The 23,397-nt window shown below is 37.2% G+C and overlaps 1 protein-coding gene and 1 pseudogene across 1 annotated transcript; one reads left to right on the top strand and one right to left on the bottom strand.

Moving 5' to 3' along the window:
- Nucleotides 1-2,359: 2,359 nt before the first annotated feature.
- LOC148849052 (protein IQ-DOMAIN 32-like) lies at nt 2,360-21,354 on the top strand. Its single transcript, XM_088950901.1, has 6 exons — nt 2,360-2,766; nt 14,154-14,486; nt 14,577-14,792; nt 16,705-16,776; nt 16,881-18,579; nt 20,912-21,354. The coding sequence occupies exons 1-6, from the start codon at nt 2,683-2,685 to the stop codon at nt 20,929-20,931; spliced, it is 2,424 nt and encodes an 807-aa protein (XP_088807027.1). The 5' UTR covers nt 2,360-2,682; the 3' UTR covers nt 20,932-21,354.
- A 561-nt stretch (nt 21,355-21,915) lies between these two features.
- On the bottom strand, nt 21,916-23,397 carry LOC148849051 (tyrosine/DOPA decarboxylase 5-like; annotated as a pseudogene).

The following is a 23,397-nucleotide window of genomic DNA, read 5'->3' as shown; positions in this document are numbered from 1 at the left end:
AGAACGATCAAACCATCTAGGTCAATGATGGTTCATGAACCATGAACCATGCCACATTGACCTAAAGTCTAAAGAAACTCTCCTTAGACTAGTCTAAAGTCATGAATTTATAGAAGCTAGAGTCTAAAGTGTAAAGATGAATTTATGCAATTATTAAGAAATTCTCTGAGAGGCCAGAGGTTAGAGACACAGATATGAAAATACCCCTATGAAACGACACACTACATGGGTACTTCCATGTCTTATCTTCATGGTGAAGAAATCTAAAATTTTGAGACGTTGAACATTTATGACCATCTTTTAGTTGGGGTCTTTCTCTTTTTTGCATCATGAATTCAAGATTTTCAATGTTTTTCCAAAAGATAATGATTTTCACAATTAATCATACTTGATGTTAGGAGATACCCACCCCCACCCCTAGCCCTAAATTACAAAACTTAGAGCGCATTAGATTTCTTCCCAAATCAGTAAAAGATGGGAAGCCCATGCACAAAATAAACATTCCTCCATTAAATACCTTTTTGAGCACTCGGAATTTCTATGCATTTGGTTCCGTTTATATTTATTAAATAAATATTTGTATTTTATTTGTAGATAAAATTAAGAAATGCAATAATTGCAGTCGTTTATGACAATTAGGTGCCATTGAGCACCACTTCAAGGTAAGAGTGAATAAACACATGGCCGTTTGTGGAAACTTTAAAAAATAACTTCTACAAATGGCTGGCATGCACATAAACCAAAGTTCATTTTTTACATTTTCGATGTATGCAAAAGAGCAAGAGAGAGAGAAAACACTGAGATGCCGCCCATGTGGCACCATCAATAAATGTTTACTAAATAAATGTAAACAGAACCAAACACCCTCCTAATCACTTTTCCTACCCCACTCTCTACCCGTTGTGAGTTGATGACACACATATGGGCTTCTTTTTGAGAGGGCTTTTGGGACATGGCTTCTCAGCTTATTTAGCTGGGCCTCACACAAAGCCCCTAAAGCTGTAAAATTTTGAAAGCTAGTATAAACATTCGAAATGCCAAAATTGGGCTTGTAAAATGGAACATGGTTTTAAAAAATGACACGGAAATGAAATCATTATGGCCACCAATTTTCAGGTCAATGGTTCGATTGCCTGATTTGAATGGACTGTCGATTTTGATAAAAATATAAAAAAATAATTAAAAATAAAAATGGCCAAAAATGATTGACAATTGATGAATCAACAGTTTGACCGCTCGAGTCAACGGGTTGTTGACTGATTCAATGGTGTTTGGTCTGAGAATAAGTTTGGAGTAAAATGGAACCAATTACTTAGACGGTTCTTGGGCCGAATGGTCCAACTATCCGAGCCAACGGCGGTTTGAAAACCATAATATAAAGCGCCTGTTTGAAAGGGTTTTCATGCAGCTATTTTTGGTGTTTCGTGGGGTGAAAAACCCGGAACACCCAGAAGGCCATAATGTTATGAAGCTGTGTTTATTGAAAATCTAGAAAGCCAGAATTACATCTACAGAAGTCGCAAAATCTACTTTCCGACAAAGCTATCTCATATAACTTCACTGAAGCGGCTCGATCAACACAGTTCAATCAATTAAAACCCCTCCCAAACAGACTCCAAACTAGCTTTCCTAAACTATCATTTTTCAAAACACGAGTGATCAACCAAAGCCACTCGGGTAAGGCAGCTTGTCCCAAACAAAGAAGCCATCCCAAATGGGCCAATTTTTTTTGTTTAAATTCAAAAATGAAAATAAGATCAAATCATTTGAAGATCAAACGTTCATCGTTGAAAAACGATATTTTTCTTTCTGGATTTTCTTGTTAAAGCTTTTTAATAAAAAATCAAGATTTGTGGTATAAATTATATAATGCATTTTTATAAAAAAAAAACATGTATTGTGCTAAGCAAAAACTGAGTCGTGCATTCAACGGACACAGAGATCTAGCATTTTGATAAAATCGCAGCTTATCGAGGGTCACGATTCTCGAGAGACATATCTTATCTTGGAACTGGTAGTGTCTTAATATACTTCGACCAGAGAATGGCAAAAGAAATCCGACAAGAGCACGAGACATTTTATAACACAACCGCAATTTCTCGTGAATCAGTTGACTGACGGGTAACGGTCCGGATAAGTAAGATATTTTTTTATTTTTTAATTTGAAATAATCTCGTATTATCTCCTATTTTACTCAGACAAAACAGAGGGTCGTCGATTAAGATTCCTATAAAATGGTATTTAGATATAGACCTACGTTAACTACATGAAACCAAAATGTATTGTATCAATCCCTTGCTAAAATTCTCCGATCCGATCAACCACTTCATAGTTCGAAGAAGGACAGCCTTCACTGTCCACCTAGACTGGGGGCAGATGATCTGACAGCTTTTTTATTTTTTCCCTCCCTTTTCTCAACGAGCGACGGAGAGAGCAGAGGACGAGGGGAGGAAGGAGGAGCGAACGGAACGGACTCGGTAATCGTATATGGCGGACACGAATGTAAGATTCAGCTAAATTTTAGGACAGGTTAAGGTCCGACTTGTCAAGCGCTCTCTCTCTCTCTCTCTGGACTCTGCTTCTACACTTAAACATATAAACGAAAAAAGTGAGTCCAAGAGCTTCTCCGAGTGAGGAGGTCGCAGAGACAAGACAGGGATAAAGACACGGACAGAAGAAAACATGGTGAGATCCTCGGCCTCTTGTTTCAAGATCATTACATGCGGCAGCGACTCTGTTGATAATGATGACCTTCAATGGGCCGAGGTATTTGTTTTCTCTTCCAAGATTTTGGTTCTGTTGCTCGAAACTTCATGTTCTAGTGTTTTGTACCTTTTCCGATTTCGATTTTAGTGTTCATTTTGGAAAGCGTGGGTTTGGATCCGTTGGTTTCAATTGCATTTGCTTTCTGCAATGTTTGATTTAGTGAATACAGCACGATTTGGAAGTACGAGTAGGGCTTATCTGTGCTGTCTTCATATGATTTGTTGCTTTAGGTGGTTCTCTTGTTGAGTGAGACTTTTGTCTCTTGTATAAATCAAACGTTAGTGGTTTTCAGAAATGGGGAATGCAGATGATTAGATCGAGTCCATTGCAGTTTTGGTGCAGTTGACTCTCATGGACCGACTTCGGTCTCATTTTGACTTTTACGTCCGATAGGGCCAAGGTTATATGCTTTCAAATTCAGTAGCTGGAGAACGCATTGTTGGATGCATGATTCATGAATACCTGTGTAATCGTGAACCGAAAATTGCAGAGATCTATGATGAAAGTCTGGCTTTTGGGTTGCGAATTGACAGTGATTGCGATTGCCTTTTAAAACTATTTCTTATAAAGTCTTATCTACATTCTCTAGATCTCTTTGTTAATTAATTGTCAAAACCATCTCCAAGGATCTCTTTGTTAATTTAATCTACATTCATGAATACTTGGCCAAAGCATTTTTGGAACTTTTTTACATGACCGTCAGTTGAGACTTAATTTCTCTGTCGCCTATTGATTCGTCTCTGTTAAATAATTTATTTTTCATTCTTCTATCATTCATGTAGAAATAATGAAATTCTAACCACTGAATTTTGGATATCATATAACCGTAATTTGAATGCTTATCAAGCCACTTCTGTAAGACTGTAACCCTGTCTATTGAGTTTACGACCATTGGGGTTATATCTATATGTGTCTAAGGCACACATTATTGGATAGAATTGCATGCACATGGATGGATGGCAAAACATCATGATACTGGGGATGACAATGAAGTGAAATTGGATGCTGTTGAAACGGAAAATTCCCAAAAAGAATAAGATGGGGTTTCCGGATAATTTTAGCATAGTAATTGCCTGACACCTTTGTCCCACAAGTGCTCAATTCTAACTAAGAATGTCCAGCTTGAAACCTGAATGGTACAGAGGAACACAAATGTGACTTAGTCAGTCCATGCTGATTCTGCTGCCACAGGTTATTTCTTATTTTGTTATAATGATTGGATAGGATTTAATGGTGTCAATACTTACTAAGACAAAGTTGTACTTGAGAAGTTATTGCCTTAATGGTTAAACTTTTAACATGTACTAGGTTTATATGAAATCTCCTTTAGAAAGTGATTCAAGGCTTGATATTCTCTGGAATGGTAAAAGGGAAAGCAACAAAGGCCACTGAGATCAGACTTTGTTAACTATATTTTTCTCATGATTGGTAGTAGGAGATTGAGTTTTCAAGATGTTCAGCACACTGCTTTGAGGAAGATCTTCAGAACTAGTGAAAATTATTCTTTGAAGCTAAACCTGAAACTGGCCTCAAATTAGTTTGCTCTAAGGTGGAAGGTGTCATATCCATCCTTTTATTTCTTTTTGACATATCTCTTGAGGTTTTATCCATGTCCATGAGATTTTATTATTGCAACCAGTGGGAATCCAATAATGGTTTGTTTTTGCCTTTTACCTTTCTTCTCATTTGGCTCCAGATGTTAATTTCAATACCAAAGTGCGTGAGTTATGTGTTTGTTTTAATTGATTTATGGCTTTGGAAAGATACTGCTATTTAATGATATTTCATGCTCCTGAAAATTGGGGAGACTTGGCTTTTATCATTTATTCATAGTTGATGGAATATGTAATCACTATGTCAGTATTGGTAACATTTACCTCATTGAGTATTCATTAAGTTAGTGGGTAGTAGGGTATTTGTCCATTTACTACTAGCCTGGATCCAGACACTAAGGCATGGGTTTGAGACAGCAGATTGTGCAGAAAATCTTTCAAGAGTGATAAAACATGGAGAGGGATGAACTACCACTTGTCACTGTAGCACATTCATGGTCACTGTTATGCCTCTGCCCCTACTTAGATGATGATTAAGATATTCTTTGGTAATGTGAATGCAACAGATCTTTGTAACAAATGATGCAAGGCTTGGCTATGAACTTTTCTAGAAAATGACCTCATGCTCAGTATGGAGCAATTCTATTGTGCCTATAATGTTTGGGATCCATTTTTCACATGGTAATTAGTGATATTAGTGTGGTGAAGTGATGGCTAGTTGCTTGGGCCTCCCTAGTTGATGCAACAACTAGTCTCTACTTAGGCATTGATTGGTCAACCACAAAAAAAAAGATATGTTCTAAATATTTGATATTGATATAATCTTGTATATAAGTTAATATAGACTGTAAATGCTCGATAAAAGAATGATGTAGAACTTTTACTTTACAATCTTTATTAGAAAATATGGAAAAGGAAGGCTGGATAGGCTAGGATAGTGAGTTACAACCTCTTTTTGTTTTCAGAGGAAGAGAGTAATCTTGATTATTTACTGTGTCCTTTTATTGATGACAACTCCATAGTCTATACCAACAGACCAATGATTGGAAGAAAACTCAAAAGAACTCCTCTATTGTCTTCTTTCATTGTATGCCTTATATCTATTTATACACCATAAGCCAATCATGTACCATTATGATTAACACAACAAGCAAGGATGCATGAAAATAAAAGCATAAATGATATTATTTCAATTAATTGCAGTAAAGACAAACCAATAAAGTTTTAAAATGATTTTATGGTTGAAGAATCTAATTGATGCTTACTTGTCGTCTTGTCCCAAGTGGCTGCATCATGAGTATCAAGTTCATGCTTTACAAAGTTACTTACCAAACTCATATTTTGCACATGATCTTGATGATTCCCAATCATTTCCATTTTAATTTAGATGTCTCTTTGAACCATATATTTTCTTAAAGTGGTTATTGAACAGAATGAAGGATTTATCATATAGGATTGCTTGCAAATGGAACAAGAGCAAATGCTATGTAAATATCGACTCTTCTTGTCATTTGTTAAAAAACTCTAGGGGTGGATATGAGCCGAACCGAATATCTAGCTATTCAAGCTCGGCTTGCCAAGCTCAAGCTTGATTTTGAGCCAAATATTTTATAAAAATAATATATATATATATTAATTATTTTTTAATTAACATATAAAAAGTTAAGAATTATAAAAATTAGTTATTATTAAATACATAAAAATAAAAATATTATATATATATAATATTTTTTATTATGTATAATATTTTGATATGTGTTATTTTTTATATGTATAATATATATTATTATGTATATGTATGTATATATGTATACATATATACATATATATGTAAAAGCTTGATTAGGCTCGTGAGCCTAAGGAGCTGAGCTTTATTGGGCTCGAGTTCGGCTCGTGGCCACCCCTACTAAACTCTATTGGACTTTCTCTTCTTCCACTCTGGGGGAAGGAAGAGGAGTCATGTTAGTTCCTCAATAACCATAATTGCAGAAAGGAGGGGAGACTTCTTTAAACCGAAGATCTTACTTTAGGAAACATGTATTGTACCCATTTTTTAAATTTCTGAATCATGTTCCTAATTTTTTTTGATAGGTACATGTTCTTAATTTTTTTTTTTTGATAAATGAGAGTAGTTTTATTAATTAAAAGAATAGTAGTACATTCAGCCTAGGAAGAGGCACGAGGTGTTACCTCCCCCTAGGACTGAGTCATAAACACTAAACACACACAAGCCTGAAACACAGTTACACAGTTTTATTTTACGGTATGTTTTTTACAATAAATTTCAGCGTTTAGGAAACCGGAGTAGACAGGCTGGTCAAACTGGTTGAACAATGATTTGGGCCTATATCCGGTTCGGTTATACCCTAGAAACTGGAATAGGTAGAAAACTGCCCAAAACCGGCTGACCATCTGGTTTTATTGGAAAACCAGTGAACCGGTCCCGGTTTCCTGAAACTGCCCGCACCTCAAATGTGTGGAATTTTCAAAATGCAAACCATAGTTTTCAAGGCGCCAAGGCCAGGCTAGGCGACAAGGGGGCGCCTTGTCTCCTAGGCGGGTGCCTAGGTGTCACCTAGGGCCTAGGCAATGGATCTTTTATGTAGATAACATAGATCCTAGGGTAGTTCCCTAGGTACCATAACCATATTTCCTAAATAATTATTCATAATTTTCATAAGAAAAGTATAGAGTTCATGTTAAATATAGAAAATCAACATATTAATGAGAAGAAAAATAAGACAAAAAAGAAAACAAAAAAATATAGGGGCTGAACCCTTATATTTGTAATTTTGTTATAGGAAAAGAAGAAAGGAAAAAGTAGTAGTAGTAGAAAATGTGTTGATTAGACAAAATTTTAAGTTCTTCTTTATTGGTTCAGGATAAAAAGTCTTTGAGGATTCAACACAGCATTTGTCAATGTTTGTATTGATTAAACCCTAACAAATAAGAAAATAATAAAAAGAAATTAGTATATAAACACAAAAAATGAATATTTTAGTTTAATAGTGCCTATTTTATAATTATAATGTAAAAATTAAAGAATAAAAAAGTATTTTATAATACATAGTACAAAACTGCTTGGCGATTAGGCGAGGCAAGCCTCAAAGGGTGCCTTGTCGCCTTGGCAACTATGATGCAAATAGCAAGATTCAAATCCATGACCTTCTTCCATGCATATTGTCCTGTTACCATTAATTCACTTCATTATTTGTGTTCATTTATGAATCTTTAATGTACATTTTTTTTTTGATAAATGAGAATAGTTTTATTAATTCAAATAACAACAATTCAGTCAGCCTAGGAGGCACGAGGTGTTACCACCCCCTAGGACTGAACCATAACCACTGAACATACATCAGCCTGAAGCACAATTATAAATTGGCCCAAAACAGATCTCCCCTTGACACCCCTTGCTTGGCCAGAGAATCAGCCATTGCATTTGCTGATCTGTTGACCCACTGAAACCTGACTGACATATTTCTTGTCAGCCATTTAACTTTCTTTAACAGATCCCTGTATCCCGAACAAGCTGTTTCTGTACCTGTCAACCAGCCCACTACTACATTGGAATCCCCTTCTACTATCAAATTATTCACTCCAAGATGACTAGCCATCTGTATACCTTGTACCGCCGCTAGTATCTCTGCCCTTACAGAATCACCAACACCCACTGGTCCTGAAAATAAAGACATGTTACTGTCTTTGTCTCTCAGGATCCCAATCTTTAATGTACATATTGCATTAATGAACATGTATTTCAAAGAAAATGTGAGCTGAGAGGTTTGAACCCTGGTCAATTACTTTAAAAATTAAAGAACTAGTCATCTATCCACCACATTCAAGTATAACATTACTTGTATAATATATTATTTATACTCTGGCACTGTGGAGCAGGGTAATGTGGCAAGATCAGAGTTTTTGGCTGCAGTTTTTGGGGTTGAGAAGGCAAAAGAACTGGGTATTAGTAGGCTGATTATTGAGGGAGACTCTAAAATTGTGGTTAAGTGGCTGGTAAAGGGGGAGGGGGTGGCATGGCATTTGAGGAATGATTTCAGAAAATTCAAATGGCTGTCACAGGACATGTTAATCCGAGTGAAATGGGTGAGGAGGACTGCTAATAGCTTGGCAGATGGATAGCCAAGCAAGGGGTACATAGAACACATGTTTTGGGCTCAAACGTAGTACTGAACTGGGACAGCTTCTATAGCTGGTTTCTTTCACAACTTCTTGTTGTAATCATGTTTTTCTCATAATTAATGAAATTCTTTTCTATATTGCTGATAAAAAAAGTATAATATATTAGTTATAGTATTTGTGTGTCCCATGGTATATATATGTACTAGTCAGTACCCATGCTGTCAATGCATGGACCTTGTTACACAAAATTGAAGTAGAAAGAGCCTTATGCCATTTCTAATTGGCCAAAAGTGTTATATTTTTGAGTTATGTTTAGTTGTTTGGACCACAATCCAAATTGAAACCCTAGTGAGAGTGGCTAATCTCGTACAGGGATGTCTATGGGTCAAATTAAATGGTAAATTCGACTTGACTCACCCTACATGGTCAGGTTAGGGTCAGGCTTATTAGGGTGTAGGGTGAGGCTAGAGTTTTGACTATTTAATCCAAATTGGGTGCAGGTTTGGCTGACCTGGCCCATTGGGTCATAATATCCCTACACATAAAGGGTATTCTTGTAATTTGGTCTAACTTCTCATCCTAACCTTAAATTTTATGATTTCTTTCATTGTTTGTTTTAACCAAAATTGGGTGTAGGGTTAGGTTAGAGTTTTGATTATTTAACCTAAATCGCGTTCAGGTTTGGCTAACCCCGGCCATCGGATCATAATACCCCTACACATATAAAGGGTATTCTTGTAATTTGGTCTGACTTCTAACCCCTAACCTTAAAGTATATGATTTTTTTTTCACTATTTGCTTTTGGTTTTTTTCTTTCACTTTGGAGAAGCAATACCTTGGAACTCATAAACCAATTTCCAACTTAAATTAATGGCTCTTGAATTTTCAAAAAGTATCACAAAAATACAATTGAAAGACTATGAGACAGGTTGGGTCAGTATCGAGTTGAACCCTGAACCCCATAGGCCAAGGCAAGTTAAGAAACTGCATATTATTGGGTTGGGTTTGAGTCGAGCATGGGGGGGGGTCAGGTTAGGGTTGAGTCATACCTATGCCAACCTACCCAAACCTATAGGGTTCAACTTGATACCAACCCCACCTGTGTTGCAGTCTTTCAATTGTATTTTTTGTGTTACATTCTAAAAACTCAAGAACTATTAATTTAAGTTGGAATTTGGTTTATGGGTTATTGGCTTGACATCCTTATTCGCCTATGCTCTATTTTTATTATGTATGGACTTGTTGAGAGAAAATGAAGTAAAAAGGGTCCTATGAGGCTATGACATTCTTAATTAGGTGTAATCATGGGCCAAATTAGGCTATGGGCCTACAATGAAGCTTTATTAATGCAATTATTTTAAATAAAATTTAAATGAATAAAAATTAGTTTTAAAATTAATAAATTTCTGATAGAAAAATTAATTTTATAAGATTAATATTTGTATTAATTTTATTTATAAAATTATTTTTATTATAAATTAATTTTATTTATAGTATTAGTAATTTAATTGGATTTTCAATTAATAAAAATTACTATAAAAATTTATTATTATTTTATTTACAAATTTGAATTAATCTTTACATTTTAAAATATGACTTGTATGGATTAAAATTATAATTTTTATAGTTTTATTAGTATTAACAATTAATAATTATGCTACCTAATTAAGTTAATTAGGATAGTTTAACCACATAAATAGGCAACTTAAAGAATAGGCTTGTTAAATAATTTGCACTTACAACTGTTGTATAACATATGAAGCCATATTGGTATCAAACTAATGGGCCCATATGTACTACGGATCTAAACTCAAAAAGGACCTATATCTGGAGGTGTGCAACTTAGGCAATGGGCTGGGCTTGGATTTTCGGTCCTTGAGTTGGGCATGGGCCTAAATGTTTGGGCCTTAATTTTTGCTTGAGTTTGGCTTGGGCTAGAAAACTTGGGCCCGACCTAAACTTGAGATGGGCTTGGGTTGAGGTCTTAGGTAGCTTAAGCCCAATCTAGGCCCGACCCAACCCAATCTTGCCTGAACAAATACATATATGTGTATTATGTTTATGTAAAATTATATTTTTTTAATGTATATGTACATTTGTAAATGAGAATCTATACATATTCTCAATGAATTTTACTCTTAACCTGGGCCATAAAGCCCAATAAAAGATGGGTATATAAAAAAATATATATAATTTTTTATACCCAATCAATCCGCTAAAGCCCAACTAATCCAGCCCAGCCCAACTTGGTTAAGCTCGGGTTGGACCTGGGTTGATAAATTTGGATTTAACCTCAAGCGGCCCAGGCCTGAACCTAAGGGTTGCACCTTGAGGATTGGGCTTGGGTTGACCTACAACCTGATCCAACCCGCCTGAGTTGCACCCCTAATGTTTTATTTGATTAGTAAACGGGTTAATTAATTTATTGAATAAAGTAATTAAGTTTATAATAAATTAATGCTGCTGTTAACTAAATTTTTAGGTCAGTAAAGGTTAGTTTGGTTAATTAATTTAGATTAATGAAATTTAGCTTTTGATAATTTAATTATGTACTAACATAGATCTGTGACAATTTAATTAGCTAATCATTAGATAATACTTAAGTTACTTTAAGTTAATTATGGGATAATTATGTTACTTGACTTTTTAAAGCCAAATAAATAAATAATTAATTAGGTAATGATTTACTTTAAGTATTTTTTTTTCTTTTTTTAAGACTCTTAAAGTTATTTTGCACTTAAATATAATAATTTAATTTAAGATAATAAAGTAAATTGACATATTGCACATAGATGAAAGGCAAATAATAATAAAGATCAACTCCATAACGTAATTAGTAGAAAAAAGGCAAGTAAACACACACACACACACAGAGTTAAGAGGGATTTGGAGAAAGGAGAGGCCATGTGACATGGACTGCTTTGCTATGTGTGTGTGTGTGTGTTGTGTGTTGTGTGTCTCCCCTTTCTGGTTCTATGTCTAGTCTAGTTCTTCGAACATTGATAAATTTTACAACTTGAGTTCCCTTTATAGGGATGGGCGAAGGGAACACACTATTTCCTGCCTATTATGGGGTTTGAGCTTCCCACCTTTTCATCTGTCTTTCAGCATTCCCCCCATGTCACATCCTTCATGTCTCTTTCTCCTCTATCCTCTCTCCCCTCATGTCACACTGGTACTCCCTAAAAAGATCTTTTTTTTGGTGATCAGCAAGAACTTTATTTCATCAAAGTGAGAACAGTACAATTTGATGAAAAAATGTGATCCCAAATATCAAAAGCCAATTTACGAAGAAGCCTAAAACAAATGTTGCCTTGCAGCCTCTTGTTTAGAAAAGGGAATTAGCTAACCCATTTGCACTCCTTACCCTCTTGAATCCAGCATTTAAATCCTTTGCTATCCTTTCCACTTCCCTAAAAACATGTTTGAGAGTCCATGGGATATTTCTATTACTACTTATCCATGAGATAATTACTTTTGAGTCCCCTTCCACCTCCACCTGTCTAAAGCCTAGTTGCTTTGCCTGCTGTAGACCTTGCAGTAATGCCAACAATTCTGCCTTCGTAAAGTTTTCAATATCAACTGGCCCTAAATACAAAGCCAAAATCCTATTCTCTGAATTTCTAATTGCACCACCCATTCCTACTAAACCCAGGTTCCCAATGAGTTTCCATCAAAGTTCAATTTTACCTTGCTACTTTCTGGGGGTTTCCACTTCAATCTTATTTTTTTTCTTTTTCTCTAGAGGACTATTCTACCTCACTCCAAGCCCTTGGAATGTCAATGACTGAGAAATTCTGAAAGCAATCCAAGGTCTTTACCCAAAGTGCAACCATCACTTTTATGCTTTCAATTACCTCCTCCAAAGTCCCATCCTTATCAGGAAAAATTCTGTTGTACTGTACTCTCTTCCCACACCACCCAAGTAGTTGCTGCCTTTCTCCACATTACTCCCACTCTTTTCTTTGCTGCCTCAAGAAATTTGAGTTGAAGATGTCCACCACCTCTTGAGGGGGGTCTCACCTGCAGCCAAAATGAGCATAGAAAAACTCCCACATACTAAGTACAAAGGAACAGGGGATTAATAAATGGGAGAGGGTCTCTCCACTACCCCTATGTAAGAAGTACATACGAGGAGAAAGGAAAGAAAATGACCTTCTCTTCTTTTGTAGCAAATCACATATATTTACCTTTCCAAGGAAGATTTCCCAACAGAAGGCTTGAATTTTTTGTGGGATTGGCTTATTCCAAATTTCTTTCACCGAAAAGTCCACACCTTGAGAATTAGGTAGGGCAAGATGTTTGAAGGAGGAGGAGCAAGTAAAGAGTCCATTTGGGGAGATTGTCCAAATTCTGGAAGAATGACACTCATTTTGGTCCCCATGCTTGATGTCTAGAATGTCAAGTAGGTCAATCAAGGAGGTGCACTCGTTTTTCCTTAGGTCTCTTCTGAAACGAAGGCTCCAATTAAAACTAGAATGAGAGGGTGTTCCCATTCTTGATACAACTTCACCCTTAAGGTTAGAAAGGGCAAAAAGTTTATGGAATTGATCTTTTAGTGGTGTTTTCCCTATCCAAAGGTCTTCCCAGAAATGGATTTTATCACCCCTTCCCATGTCATAACAGATGGAGTAGTTACGTCATGAATTTCCTTCCAAGGAAAAGCTAAGAGTGAGGAGCGATTTTAGCATCCCAGCCACTACCCTCCAGACCATGAATTTCAGTTACCTTGTGCCACAACCTGTCTCTTTCAAAGGAATATCTCCACTACCATTTTCCTAACAAACAGTGTTCCAAAGAACAAGGTTCCTTAAACCTAGGCCCCATTTTACCAATCGAGGGCTGGCTCGTTGGTGTGTTAGCTGGGTTGTTCCAGCATTGACGCGGAATCAAGTCCCGCAACCAGCACTTTGGGGATTAAAAAGGGTAAAGGGGAAAAGTTATGGGTGATTAACAAAAAAAAAAAAAAACCTAGGCCCCGTTTTTCTTTTGGCTTACGAACCTGTTCCCATTTTATGAAATGGTCCTTTCTATCCTCTCATGGTTCCCACAGAGTGCCCCTCATGTATTTCTCTAGTTGTCTTGGGATAGCAAGAAGTAGAAAGGAAGTAAATAGGAAGTTTTGCTAACGTGGCTCTGATCAATGTGATTCTTCCTCCTTAAAAGTTAAAACAACCTCTGCTCCCTCTTGCACAAGAATATTTGCATCACTCTCTCATTTATATATACTTGTGCATATATAATTCAGATATATACATATATATGTAAAGTCTTTCCCTTGTATATAAATACTTATTAATATACTTATAATTACATAAATAAATAGTTCTTAAGAAAAATCTATACACAAATATATATGCATATAAGGATATAACATATGTATATGGATGCTTCAAGGCCACTCCAAAAGTTGGGAGCTTCTCATGTTTGGAGATTCCATGCTCCTGCTCCTATTCCCATTTTTGTTCCAATTCCTGCTCTGTAATTTAGTTACTTGGGACATTCTTTGTACTGTTATCATGTTTTATCTTATAATTAATGAGGTTCTGGATATAATTAGGAGAAAAGAATTTTGATCAAGCTAGGTCTTAATATATTTAATAACTAAGAAAGCAAAAAAAGACTAAAAAAAAGAACGAAAAGGAATTCCCCTGTTCTCTATAACATTTTTTTATTTTATTTTATGTCATTCAGAGCAAAGGGTCAACAGACAAACGTGGATGGAGTTTTAGGAGAAGATCTGTCAAGCATCGAGTACTAAGTAATACTGTTGTGTCAGAAGCCCCATCTACTGGGAATAAAGAGAGCCCAGAATCCAGTACTATTGACTTCCATCCACCAACTAACCTTACAGTTCCTGAGAAAATCTCTGTGTCACAAGGGGCAGATGAGTCACCTCAGTTGTCAACTACTATAAGTCCAAAAGTACCTGATCCCTTAATTGCCTCAGATGATGTAAGCAAAGTTGATCCCAACCTGGAGGAATCTGTTGCTATCTTCATCCAGACTGCAATCCGAGGATATTTGGTACTTTCTCTTCTTGTTATTCAGAAAACTTAATTCTGGTGGGTTTTCTTTGTAACTTGCATCTTCTGAATCTCTGATCCCCTTTTTCAGTCTCGAAGGGCACTGTTGAAGCTCAAAAATGTCATCAAGTTGCAAGCAGCTGTGCGTGGGCATTTGGTCCGAAGGCAAGCAGTGGGATCTCTACGTTGTGTTCAAGCTATCATCAAAATACAGGCTTTGGTACGTGCACGCCGTGCACGTATGTTAATAGAAGCACCCATAACTGAAGCAAAACCCAGTGGGAAGCATGATAAAATTGATCAGATTGTAAGGCACTTGGCAATGCTTATTTTTTTTTTTTCAGAAGTTACTGGCTTCCTGCTTGTTTCCATTTTGCTACAATTGTAAAGCGGGATAAATATGAAATTGTGCTCAAATAGAAAGACAGATAATTATTTAATCTGTTAGTAAACCTTATGGTTTTCTGCACAGTGGACAAAATGTTTAAAAACTTAGTGATGTGGATTGGCTAAGAAGCATTCCTGGCAGAATCACATGTTTTTGAGGTGCTGAGTTGTCAGGTATCTGATAGAACACCAGCATACTAGATTGCCTGATTTTGACTGACAATGTCATCACGTGGATTGAACTATCCAGATTGTTTACATAAAAAAACAATAAAAACAGAAATTTGGAGGAGGGAGAGAATGGGGATCAAAGAACTTCCCCCTTGATTGATTAAATGAGGGAAAAAGGAAAAGAAAAATAAAAAACTATTCTCCACCTCAATTGATTATATGAGAAAAAAAAGGCCAGTGAAAAATAAGAATGATCCTCCTCCTTTGATTAATTATACAAAAGGAAAAAAAGGAACGTGAGGGAGAAAATAAGAGAACTTACACATTGAAGGTTGAAACGTCCCATAGTTTTCAAGACGCCAAGGTGAGGCTAGGTGACTGGGGAGCGCCTTGTCGCCTAGCCTCCTAGGCGATGGATTTTTTTATGTTAAAAACATAGATCATAGGGTAGTTCCCTAGGTACCCTAACCATATTTCTTTAATAATTATTCATGAGTTTCATAAGAAAAGTATAAATTTCAAATTAAAGTATAGAAAATCAACATATTCATGAGAAGAAAAGGAAGAAGGAAAATAAAATTCAAAAAATATAGGGGATGAACCCTTATTTATTATAGGAAAAGAAGAAAATAAAACTTATTGGTCTGAGTAGTAGAAGAAGAATATATGGACGAGGAAAATGTGCTGATTAGATAAAAATTTAAGTTCTTTCTTACTTATTGGTTCAGGTTTTTAAGTCTTTGAGGGTGCAATACAGCATTTAGGAATATTTGTATTGATTAAACCCTAATAAGTAAGAAAGTAATAAAAAGAAATTAGTATATAAACACATAAAGTGATTACTTTAGTTTAATAATGTCTATTTTATAATTATATTCTCAAAAAAGAATGAATGAAAAAGTATTTTATGGTAGGGAGAAAACTGCTTGGCGATTAGGCGAGGCAAACTTCAAAGGGCGCCTTGTCGCCTAGCCGGCCTAGGCGTCACCTTGACAAGTATGAAACGTCCCAAGACCAAATCTTTGAAACTTTTCCATCCTCTTGTAGGGGAAAGTAAGAAACATTTTTGGGCAGTGGGGACTATGATTAAATGTACTTTTTTGTACTCTAAGAACTGTAGAGCCTATGCCAACATGTTGGATCTGAATCCTTTCTTCATTCTTTATGTTTAAGAGTTGTATTCCTGACTTTATAATTATTTGTTGTTAACTTAATTGGGTCGGTAAAAACATGGCTAAGTTCCAATCTGGATCAACTTAGCACTTGTCCAAGTTTTCCAATTTTCATAGTTTAAACACTGGTGGCAAAAGGTGTCTTATTGCCAACCATGGTTTCAATATGAGCAATTGTTCCAACCAATTGCAATCATTGGACCAATTTTTACTATAGTACACACCTGTCGAGGACCTCTTGTAATCAATTACCCTGGTTTACTGGGGCATGGAAGGGATTTCCTTGTCATTATTTTCATAATTGACCAGTGGTGTTATGAGCTGCTGGGGCATATCAAGCATAGATATTTACTGAAAAATCTTTTCATTTCATGAGAAAATGCATTATATTTTCCAGTTATTATTATTTTTTTATTGAGACCCTCCTATGCTTCCTGGACAACAGGATTGTTTCAGCCATATGAAACTGAACGAAACTGATTGTTTCAGGGAAAGGGTGAATTGGGAATCAAAACTTACTCTTCTACTGAGAAAGTGCTTAGCAATGTGTTTGTTCGTCAGGTATGGTAAATTTATTTCCTTACCTTTTTGCCTGTGGTGAATGATTTATCTCTTAATATTTCTTTATACTGATACCGATATGATACTTTTGTTTGTACTATAAGCTTTTACAATCAACTTCAAAGACAAAGCGAATTTACATCAAATGTGATCCTTCAAAACCCAATTCTTCTGCATGGAGATGGTTAGAGATGTGGATGGCTGTATTGTCATCAGATTTTGTGCAACCACAGACATTGGAGTGTCTGGAAAATCAGGAACAAGGAGGCAAGAGTGAAAAAGCTTCTTCTGAAGTAGGAACTGAAATTGCAGCTGAAGCTGTCCCTGAGATAGGAGATTTGATATCTGCTACTAGGGATACAGAAACACCATCTGAGAGTGAAGATGGTTTGATTACTTACGATGCAGATAACTTTGACTTTCATGCTTGTCACCCAACCTCTTCTTCAACAAGAGATGGCCCTGAGCAGCCTCATCTTGAAGATGTGGATTTAGGCCAAGCACAAGAGGCCTTGTCCAAGATAGATTCACCTTCCAATCATACAGATATGCAATTGGATGCAACTTCTCAAAAGTTGGCTTATTCTGCTTCTGAAAAGCCTGAAATGAACAGTGAACAACCTAAAAACCCTGTTAAAAGGGTGGCTTCTGAACAATTAGAGACCGAGGGAAAGAAATTTGTATTTGGATCAAGAAAAGCATCTAATCCTGCATTTGTTGCTGCTCAGTCTAAATTTGAAGAGTTGAGTTTAACAGCTAAATCAGGCAATTCAATCAGTTCTACTCATACAGATTTTGGAGTAGAATCCAAATGGGAAACTATCTCATCTCTTTCAGATCCTGTAGCAAGGGCTAAGGAACTTAACCCAACAGAGAATTCTGTATCCCATGATTCAGGGCTTCAGATTGGGGGCTCAGAATGCGGCACTGAACTCTCTATTACTTCCACTCTTGATTCACCAGATAGATCTGATGGTGGAGGGGAATTTGAAAATGAAGCTGAAGTTGCAGAAAGAGTGACTCCTGATCCAAGTGATTCTGCTGATCATGCATCTAAGACTGGATTTCTAGATGTTGAAGTGAAGGCTGTTTCCTCCACACCCCTGCCTACTCAGTCTTATGCTGTCTCTTCTCAGCCAGGGAAGAATAAGGATGTTACTGGAGAGTCATTAGACTCAATTGTACCTGCCACTTCCCCCATGATAGAGCAGCAGCCAGAGAGAAGTGAATCAGATGTACAGATCCAACTGGACACTATCACAGATCAACAAGCATACATATCATCACCAGAAGGTTCTCCAAGAAGCCATATAACTGCCCCTGAATCACATGGAACGCCTTCAAGCCAAGTATCATTGAAAGCTAAAAGAAATAAAGTGGATAAAAGCAGGTCAATCCATAGTTTAAAGTCCCAGTCAGCAGCAGATAAAAGGTCCCCGGTGAATCACAATCATGATTCAGGTGTGAGAAATAGTACAGAAGAATTGCCCAAGGAACCAAAAAGTGGAAAGAGGCGTAACTCTTTTGGTTCAACAAGACCTGATCACATAGATCAGGAGCGAAGGGATAGTAGTAGCAGTAATTCACTTCCCAGTTACATGCAAGCTACAGAATCTGCTAGAGCCAAGGCTCAGACTCATAATTCTCCAAGGTCAAGTCCAGATGTGCAAGATAAAAATATTTACATCAAGAAGCGGCATTCCCTCCCCGGTGCAAATGGAAAGCAGGACTCCCCTCGCATGCAGCGGTCCGTGTCCCAAGCACAACAGGGTGTTAAGGGAAATGGTGCGCATTCACCTCATGGTAACTTTCTGGATCTTTTCATATCATATTTAATTGTTTCTTGAACAATTTTTAGATTTAGATGGAATTGTAAATTTTTAGTTTTATTGTTTTTTGACATATTTTCATACATTGTAACTCTAGGTTGTAGTCACGGATTTAATATACATCTGGCATGTACCACTTTTGCACACTAGGCATGTTTCTGGTCCCAAAATAATCTTTCAAAATGATTTATTGAGGATATTGCTTATCTTTTTACATGGAGAATATTTGGCATTTAGGCTCAGTTTGGGAAGAGTACAAATACAAATATGTACTGTGCAAAGCCATATGTTTTTTTTTTTTTTTTTTTTTATCAGCAACACAAAAATTGATTCATTAATTTAAAATGAAGATATACAACAAGAAGTTGTGGGCAGAAACAACAGGCCCAATAAGAAACTATCCCAATATTTACAAAACAGCCCATAACATGGGTTGTCTCTGAATTCCTTGTTTAGCTAAACCATGGTCATACTGTTTGCAAATCTCCTAATCGACTTTATTTTGGATCATCATGTCTTTAGATAGCTGTTTTAAAGCACCTGAACTCATTCCTTAACTGCCATATTTCTCCTTCCCCCTTTTCAGCCAACCCACAACTATTTTTGGATCACCTTCAATAATCAGCCTATCAATCTCCATCTCTTTAGCTTTCTCTACTCCATAAACTGCTGCCATCAGTTCTGATCTCACCACATCTCCATGCTGAACAGGACCTGAATACATGGCTAGAATGTTTATATCTTCTTCCCTAATTAACCCATCAATACTCGATGGACCAGGTTGCCCATGCAGCTACCATCAAAGTTCAATTTCTTTCACCCAGCACATGGAGGTGTATTTGCACTTAGTCCCCATGAGCTGAAGAAATCTTCAACCTTAAAATCAGCAAGAGCTTTTAAGTTTTCACCCAATGTGCCACCCTTATGCAAAACCATATATTTTGTATTTCTAAGCCTTATATTTGCACTGAACATATTTGTATTTGCACTCTTCCCAAATTGAGAAGTCAGTTTGGAAGGAGTATAAATACAAATATGTAGAGTGCATATCCTTGTATTTTGTATTATTTTATATGTATTTGTATTTGTACTCCTTCCAAACTGCACTAAGTTTGAAAGGAGTACAAATACAAATATGTAGACTGCAAAGCCTTGTATTTTGTATTTGTACTCTTTCCGAACTGAGCCTTTGTACTCTTTCCAAACCAAGCCTTAGTTGCAAAAAATGCATTATATATGATATCCTTGTTGTTTATAGCCTACAAAAAGATTACCGGATTTCCTGATTAAAGATAGATTGCCTGATTTTACCTAGCAGCCATAAAGTTATACTTTATTTTTGGGGTATAAGTGGGTATCTCACTTAGAAGATGCTACAAAGTTGAATTCTACGTTGTCTTTTATTATCCACTATCAGCAATACAGACCATTGCAGGTATAGGCAAATAGGTATTATCTAATATCATTGTTAAGGGGTTTTAGATACAATGTGTACTCTCATACATGTAGCAGGCATGGAAAAGCACAATCAAGCGCTTGATTCCCCAGGGAATAAAAGAAGAGGATAATGGAGAGAGAGGAAGATACATAAAAGGAAATAAGAGAACATGACAAGGATAGAAAATGAAACGGGAAGTTTGGGAGTAAATCAGAAATTGGTCAAACTCTCCCTTTTATACAAGAAGGGAGGGAGGGAGGGAGAACAGATCTTTATACTCATCATCATCATCCAAGCCTTGTCCTAGCTATATATGAATTCTGTTCTGTTCAATGCCGTAACCGCTTTTAAATTGTTGACCCTTAAATCATTTCCACTACTTGATCCATGTCCTTTTTGGTCTGCCTTGGCTCTTCTATCCCCCTTAAACTTGTAACAGATCACTTCTTCTTACTGGTGATGTGGGTTGTGTTTGCATGTAACCAAACCATCTTAGTCTACTTTCCATCATTATATCACCTATATTTGAGCTACCTCTATGTTCCTTCAAATATGTTTATTTCTTATCCTATCTTTTCTTTTTTCTGCACTCGTTGATCACAACATTTGCATTTCCGCCAATTCATTTTTTATACGCATTTTACATAGTTGACAATTTTCTTGTATAGTAGAGGGGATTGATCATGTAAGAATCATTATAAAATGGGTCCAAGCATGCATGCTCATATTTGTTTGTAAATATGTATTAAGCTAGTAGATACAAAGAAATTATAAACATACTAGATTCCTGTTTCCTGTGTTATTCATCAGAGACATGGTAGAACATGTTCATATCAATTTCTCACAGAATAAATCCTGGTTGTTTCAGAGAGGAGATGGCAAAGATGACATATCGGAAGGGTCCTGGGCTTAATGGTGTGAAGATACTTAACCAGGTATTATCACTAGCTTCTTGATTCAAAGGATGTTCAGTTTTGTGAAAGATTCTTATTTCAGGGTCTTGCGATTCCTCTGGTTTTCTTATTAGATTAATCTATTTGTGGTGTTTGAGTGGGTAACGAGAGAGGGAGATAACAGGGTATCAGGGTATGTTGTATATTATATTATCTCTAAGATGATGGCAGAAGTTTGGTTGTAAGTTTGTAATATGTTGTTTGTGTTCATTCTTGTGTGGTATTATTTGGTTGGCTTTCTAGAGCACGAAATGTATCACCTTTATCTGAAAATTTGGACTTATATTGTAGATGGAAGAGTTCAGAAAGCCTATTGAGTGTAACAATAAAAGGAAACCTTACGGTTTGCGTAGTACTATCGAATTTCTCAAGTGTTATATTCCCTGCAGAAGTGAATTTCTAAGAAAGCTATATTATCTGATTTTTTTTTCGTCGAACTTTCTTCTCTATTTGCATAGGAGGGCAATATCTATGCCAGAAGGGGGTTCGCATCTCTCCCCAGACTTACCCCCAAAAAACGTCCCGCGAAACCTATGCGCGACACGTGTCATAACACAAGTGCACTAGGATGACTCGTGCAGTATCTATTTCATGTCGTTTGTATCACGTCCATTAATTCCTTCTCGCCCAAAAGGGTTTCTTCTCCCATTCTGGGTATTTTTCTATTCTACTGTGAACTGAAACCCTTGGCGCCCCCTTTCGTAACCCAACCACCGGAGATAAACTCTTTTGAGTTTCGCAGGCCAACGCCGACGCCGACGGCCATACAAACGGAGAGAGAGTATTAAGAATCGTTGTTGTAAAATCAATAATAATTTGATAATTTCACAATAGAAACAATTCAATGTAGATGATTTAATAGATACAAAAAAAAAATTAAGAAAAAAAAATTACAGATGATGAATACGTACAAAATTAATGAACCTAAGTAATTAATTTCTTTTATTTTTTTCCTGGGTCTTATTCTTTATTTTCGTAAGTTTGAATAAAACCCTCAACTCCACGAATACGGAGTGGTGGTCGCAGGTCGCTACCTTAATCAACATGCTTTGAGAATGGCCTCTGCATGTTCACATGGCGGTCCTCCGTAAGGCTTGCACCAACAGCGAACCTGATCATGTAAACACCCCCAAACACCGCATGCGTCATGTATATGCACCCAGCCGAGTTGATCGACTCCAACAACTTACAATTGATCTCGTTTGCACGTTCCAACTCCGACGGTTGCCTAAGTGTCTCATACTCATGATCCTTCACCGGCGGCGGTAGCAGCCGGAAACATACCATCACGAAATTCCTAGGCACCACAATCTCAAACCTCTTGTCCATGGTTACCTTCTCTTCGAAGTGCTTAGCCATTTTCACGTGGGTCCGAAGGAAATTTCTCAGGTTGGCCACACCATAGCTCCAAAGCACCATCCAGAGCTTCATGGCTCGGAATCGACAACTGAGGGCTATTTGCCAGTCTTTGTAGTCTATCACTTGCTTTGATAGTAGCTTTGTTCGAGCTAGTTGACAGGGCCTTAACAAAGGTGCTAGGGTCCTTGACCCAAAGGCAGCAGCAATCGAGGGTGGTGAAGAACCACTTGTGTGCAATGAAACTGAACGAGTCTGCATCCTCTACCCCATCGATGAAGTGTCTGAACTCAGAACATATGCATGCACTTCCGACGTATGCTGCATCGATGTGAACCCGAACACCATACTCTTTGGCCACTGTGCATAGAGGAGCAATTGGGTCGACGGTTGTCGACGATATAGTACCGACAGTAGCACAGAGGAATAATGGGATGAGCCTAGCTCGTATATCTGTTTGGATTGCAGGCCGAGGAGACTCGGGGACCAGCCCGAATGAGGTGGCCTTACTCGTTGCAACGGCACGAAAGTTGTTTAGAAAGATCCCTGCAATCTGGGCAGCTTTCTGGAGTGCACAGTGGGTCTGATCTGATCCATAAACCACCAACTTCCCTATGTTCTTCCTACCAATTCTGTTCAACATCCGATCTCAGGCTGCCGTGAGCGTGCACAAGATGGCTTCGTAGGTAGTCCCTTGTAGCACACCATCACTGTTTCCAGAGACGAGGAAAGACTTGGGGAGCTTAAGCATCTTGCCAAGCCAATCCATGACCATGCTCTCCAGCTCTGTGGCCGCCGGCGATGACATCCAGTTGAACCCAACGACATTAAATCCGGTGCTAAGCATTTTTCCGAGAAAACCAGCAACGCTACCGCTGGAAGGGAAGTAAGCGTAGTAGTTAGGGGGCGCCGAGAAAACCAGCGACACTTACTTCCCTCCATTACAGAATACTTACCTTCTCGCCGTTTGTAGGGTCGTCGGCGTCGGCTGACGAAACTCGAAAGAGTTTATCTCCGGTGGGTAGGTTACGAAAAGGGGCGCCAA

This window comes from Nelumbo lutea, chromosome 6 (assembly GCF_056320005.1).
Source record: "Nelumbo lutea isolate HS-2025 chromosome 6, American lotus-T2T, whole genome shotgun sequence".
Classification (NCBI taxonomy): Eukaryota; Viridiplantae; Streptophyta; class Magnoliopsida; order Proteales; family Nelumbonaceae; genus Nelumbo; species Nelumbo lutea.
Note: the sequence above shows the minus strand (reverse complement) of the source record. Positions and strands in the feature narration are given on the sequence as shown.

Excerpts from the sequence above, each read along its gene's own strand:
- LOC148849052 (XM_088950901.1), top strand. The coding sequence starts at position 2,683 with ATGGTGAGATCCTCGGCCTCTTGTTTCAAGATCATTACATGCGGCAGC. Across the intron at positions 16,777-16,880 it reads GCAATGTGTTTGTTCGTCAG|CTTTTACAATCAACTTCAAA; the intron begins GTATGGTAAATT and ends TTGTACTATAAG. Across the intron at positions 18,580-20,911 it reads TGGTGCGCATTCACCTCATG|AGAGGAGATGGCAAAGATGA; the intron begins GTAACTTTCTGG and ends TGGTTGTTTCAG.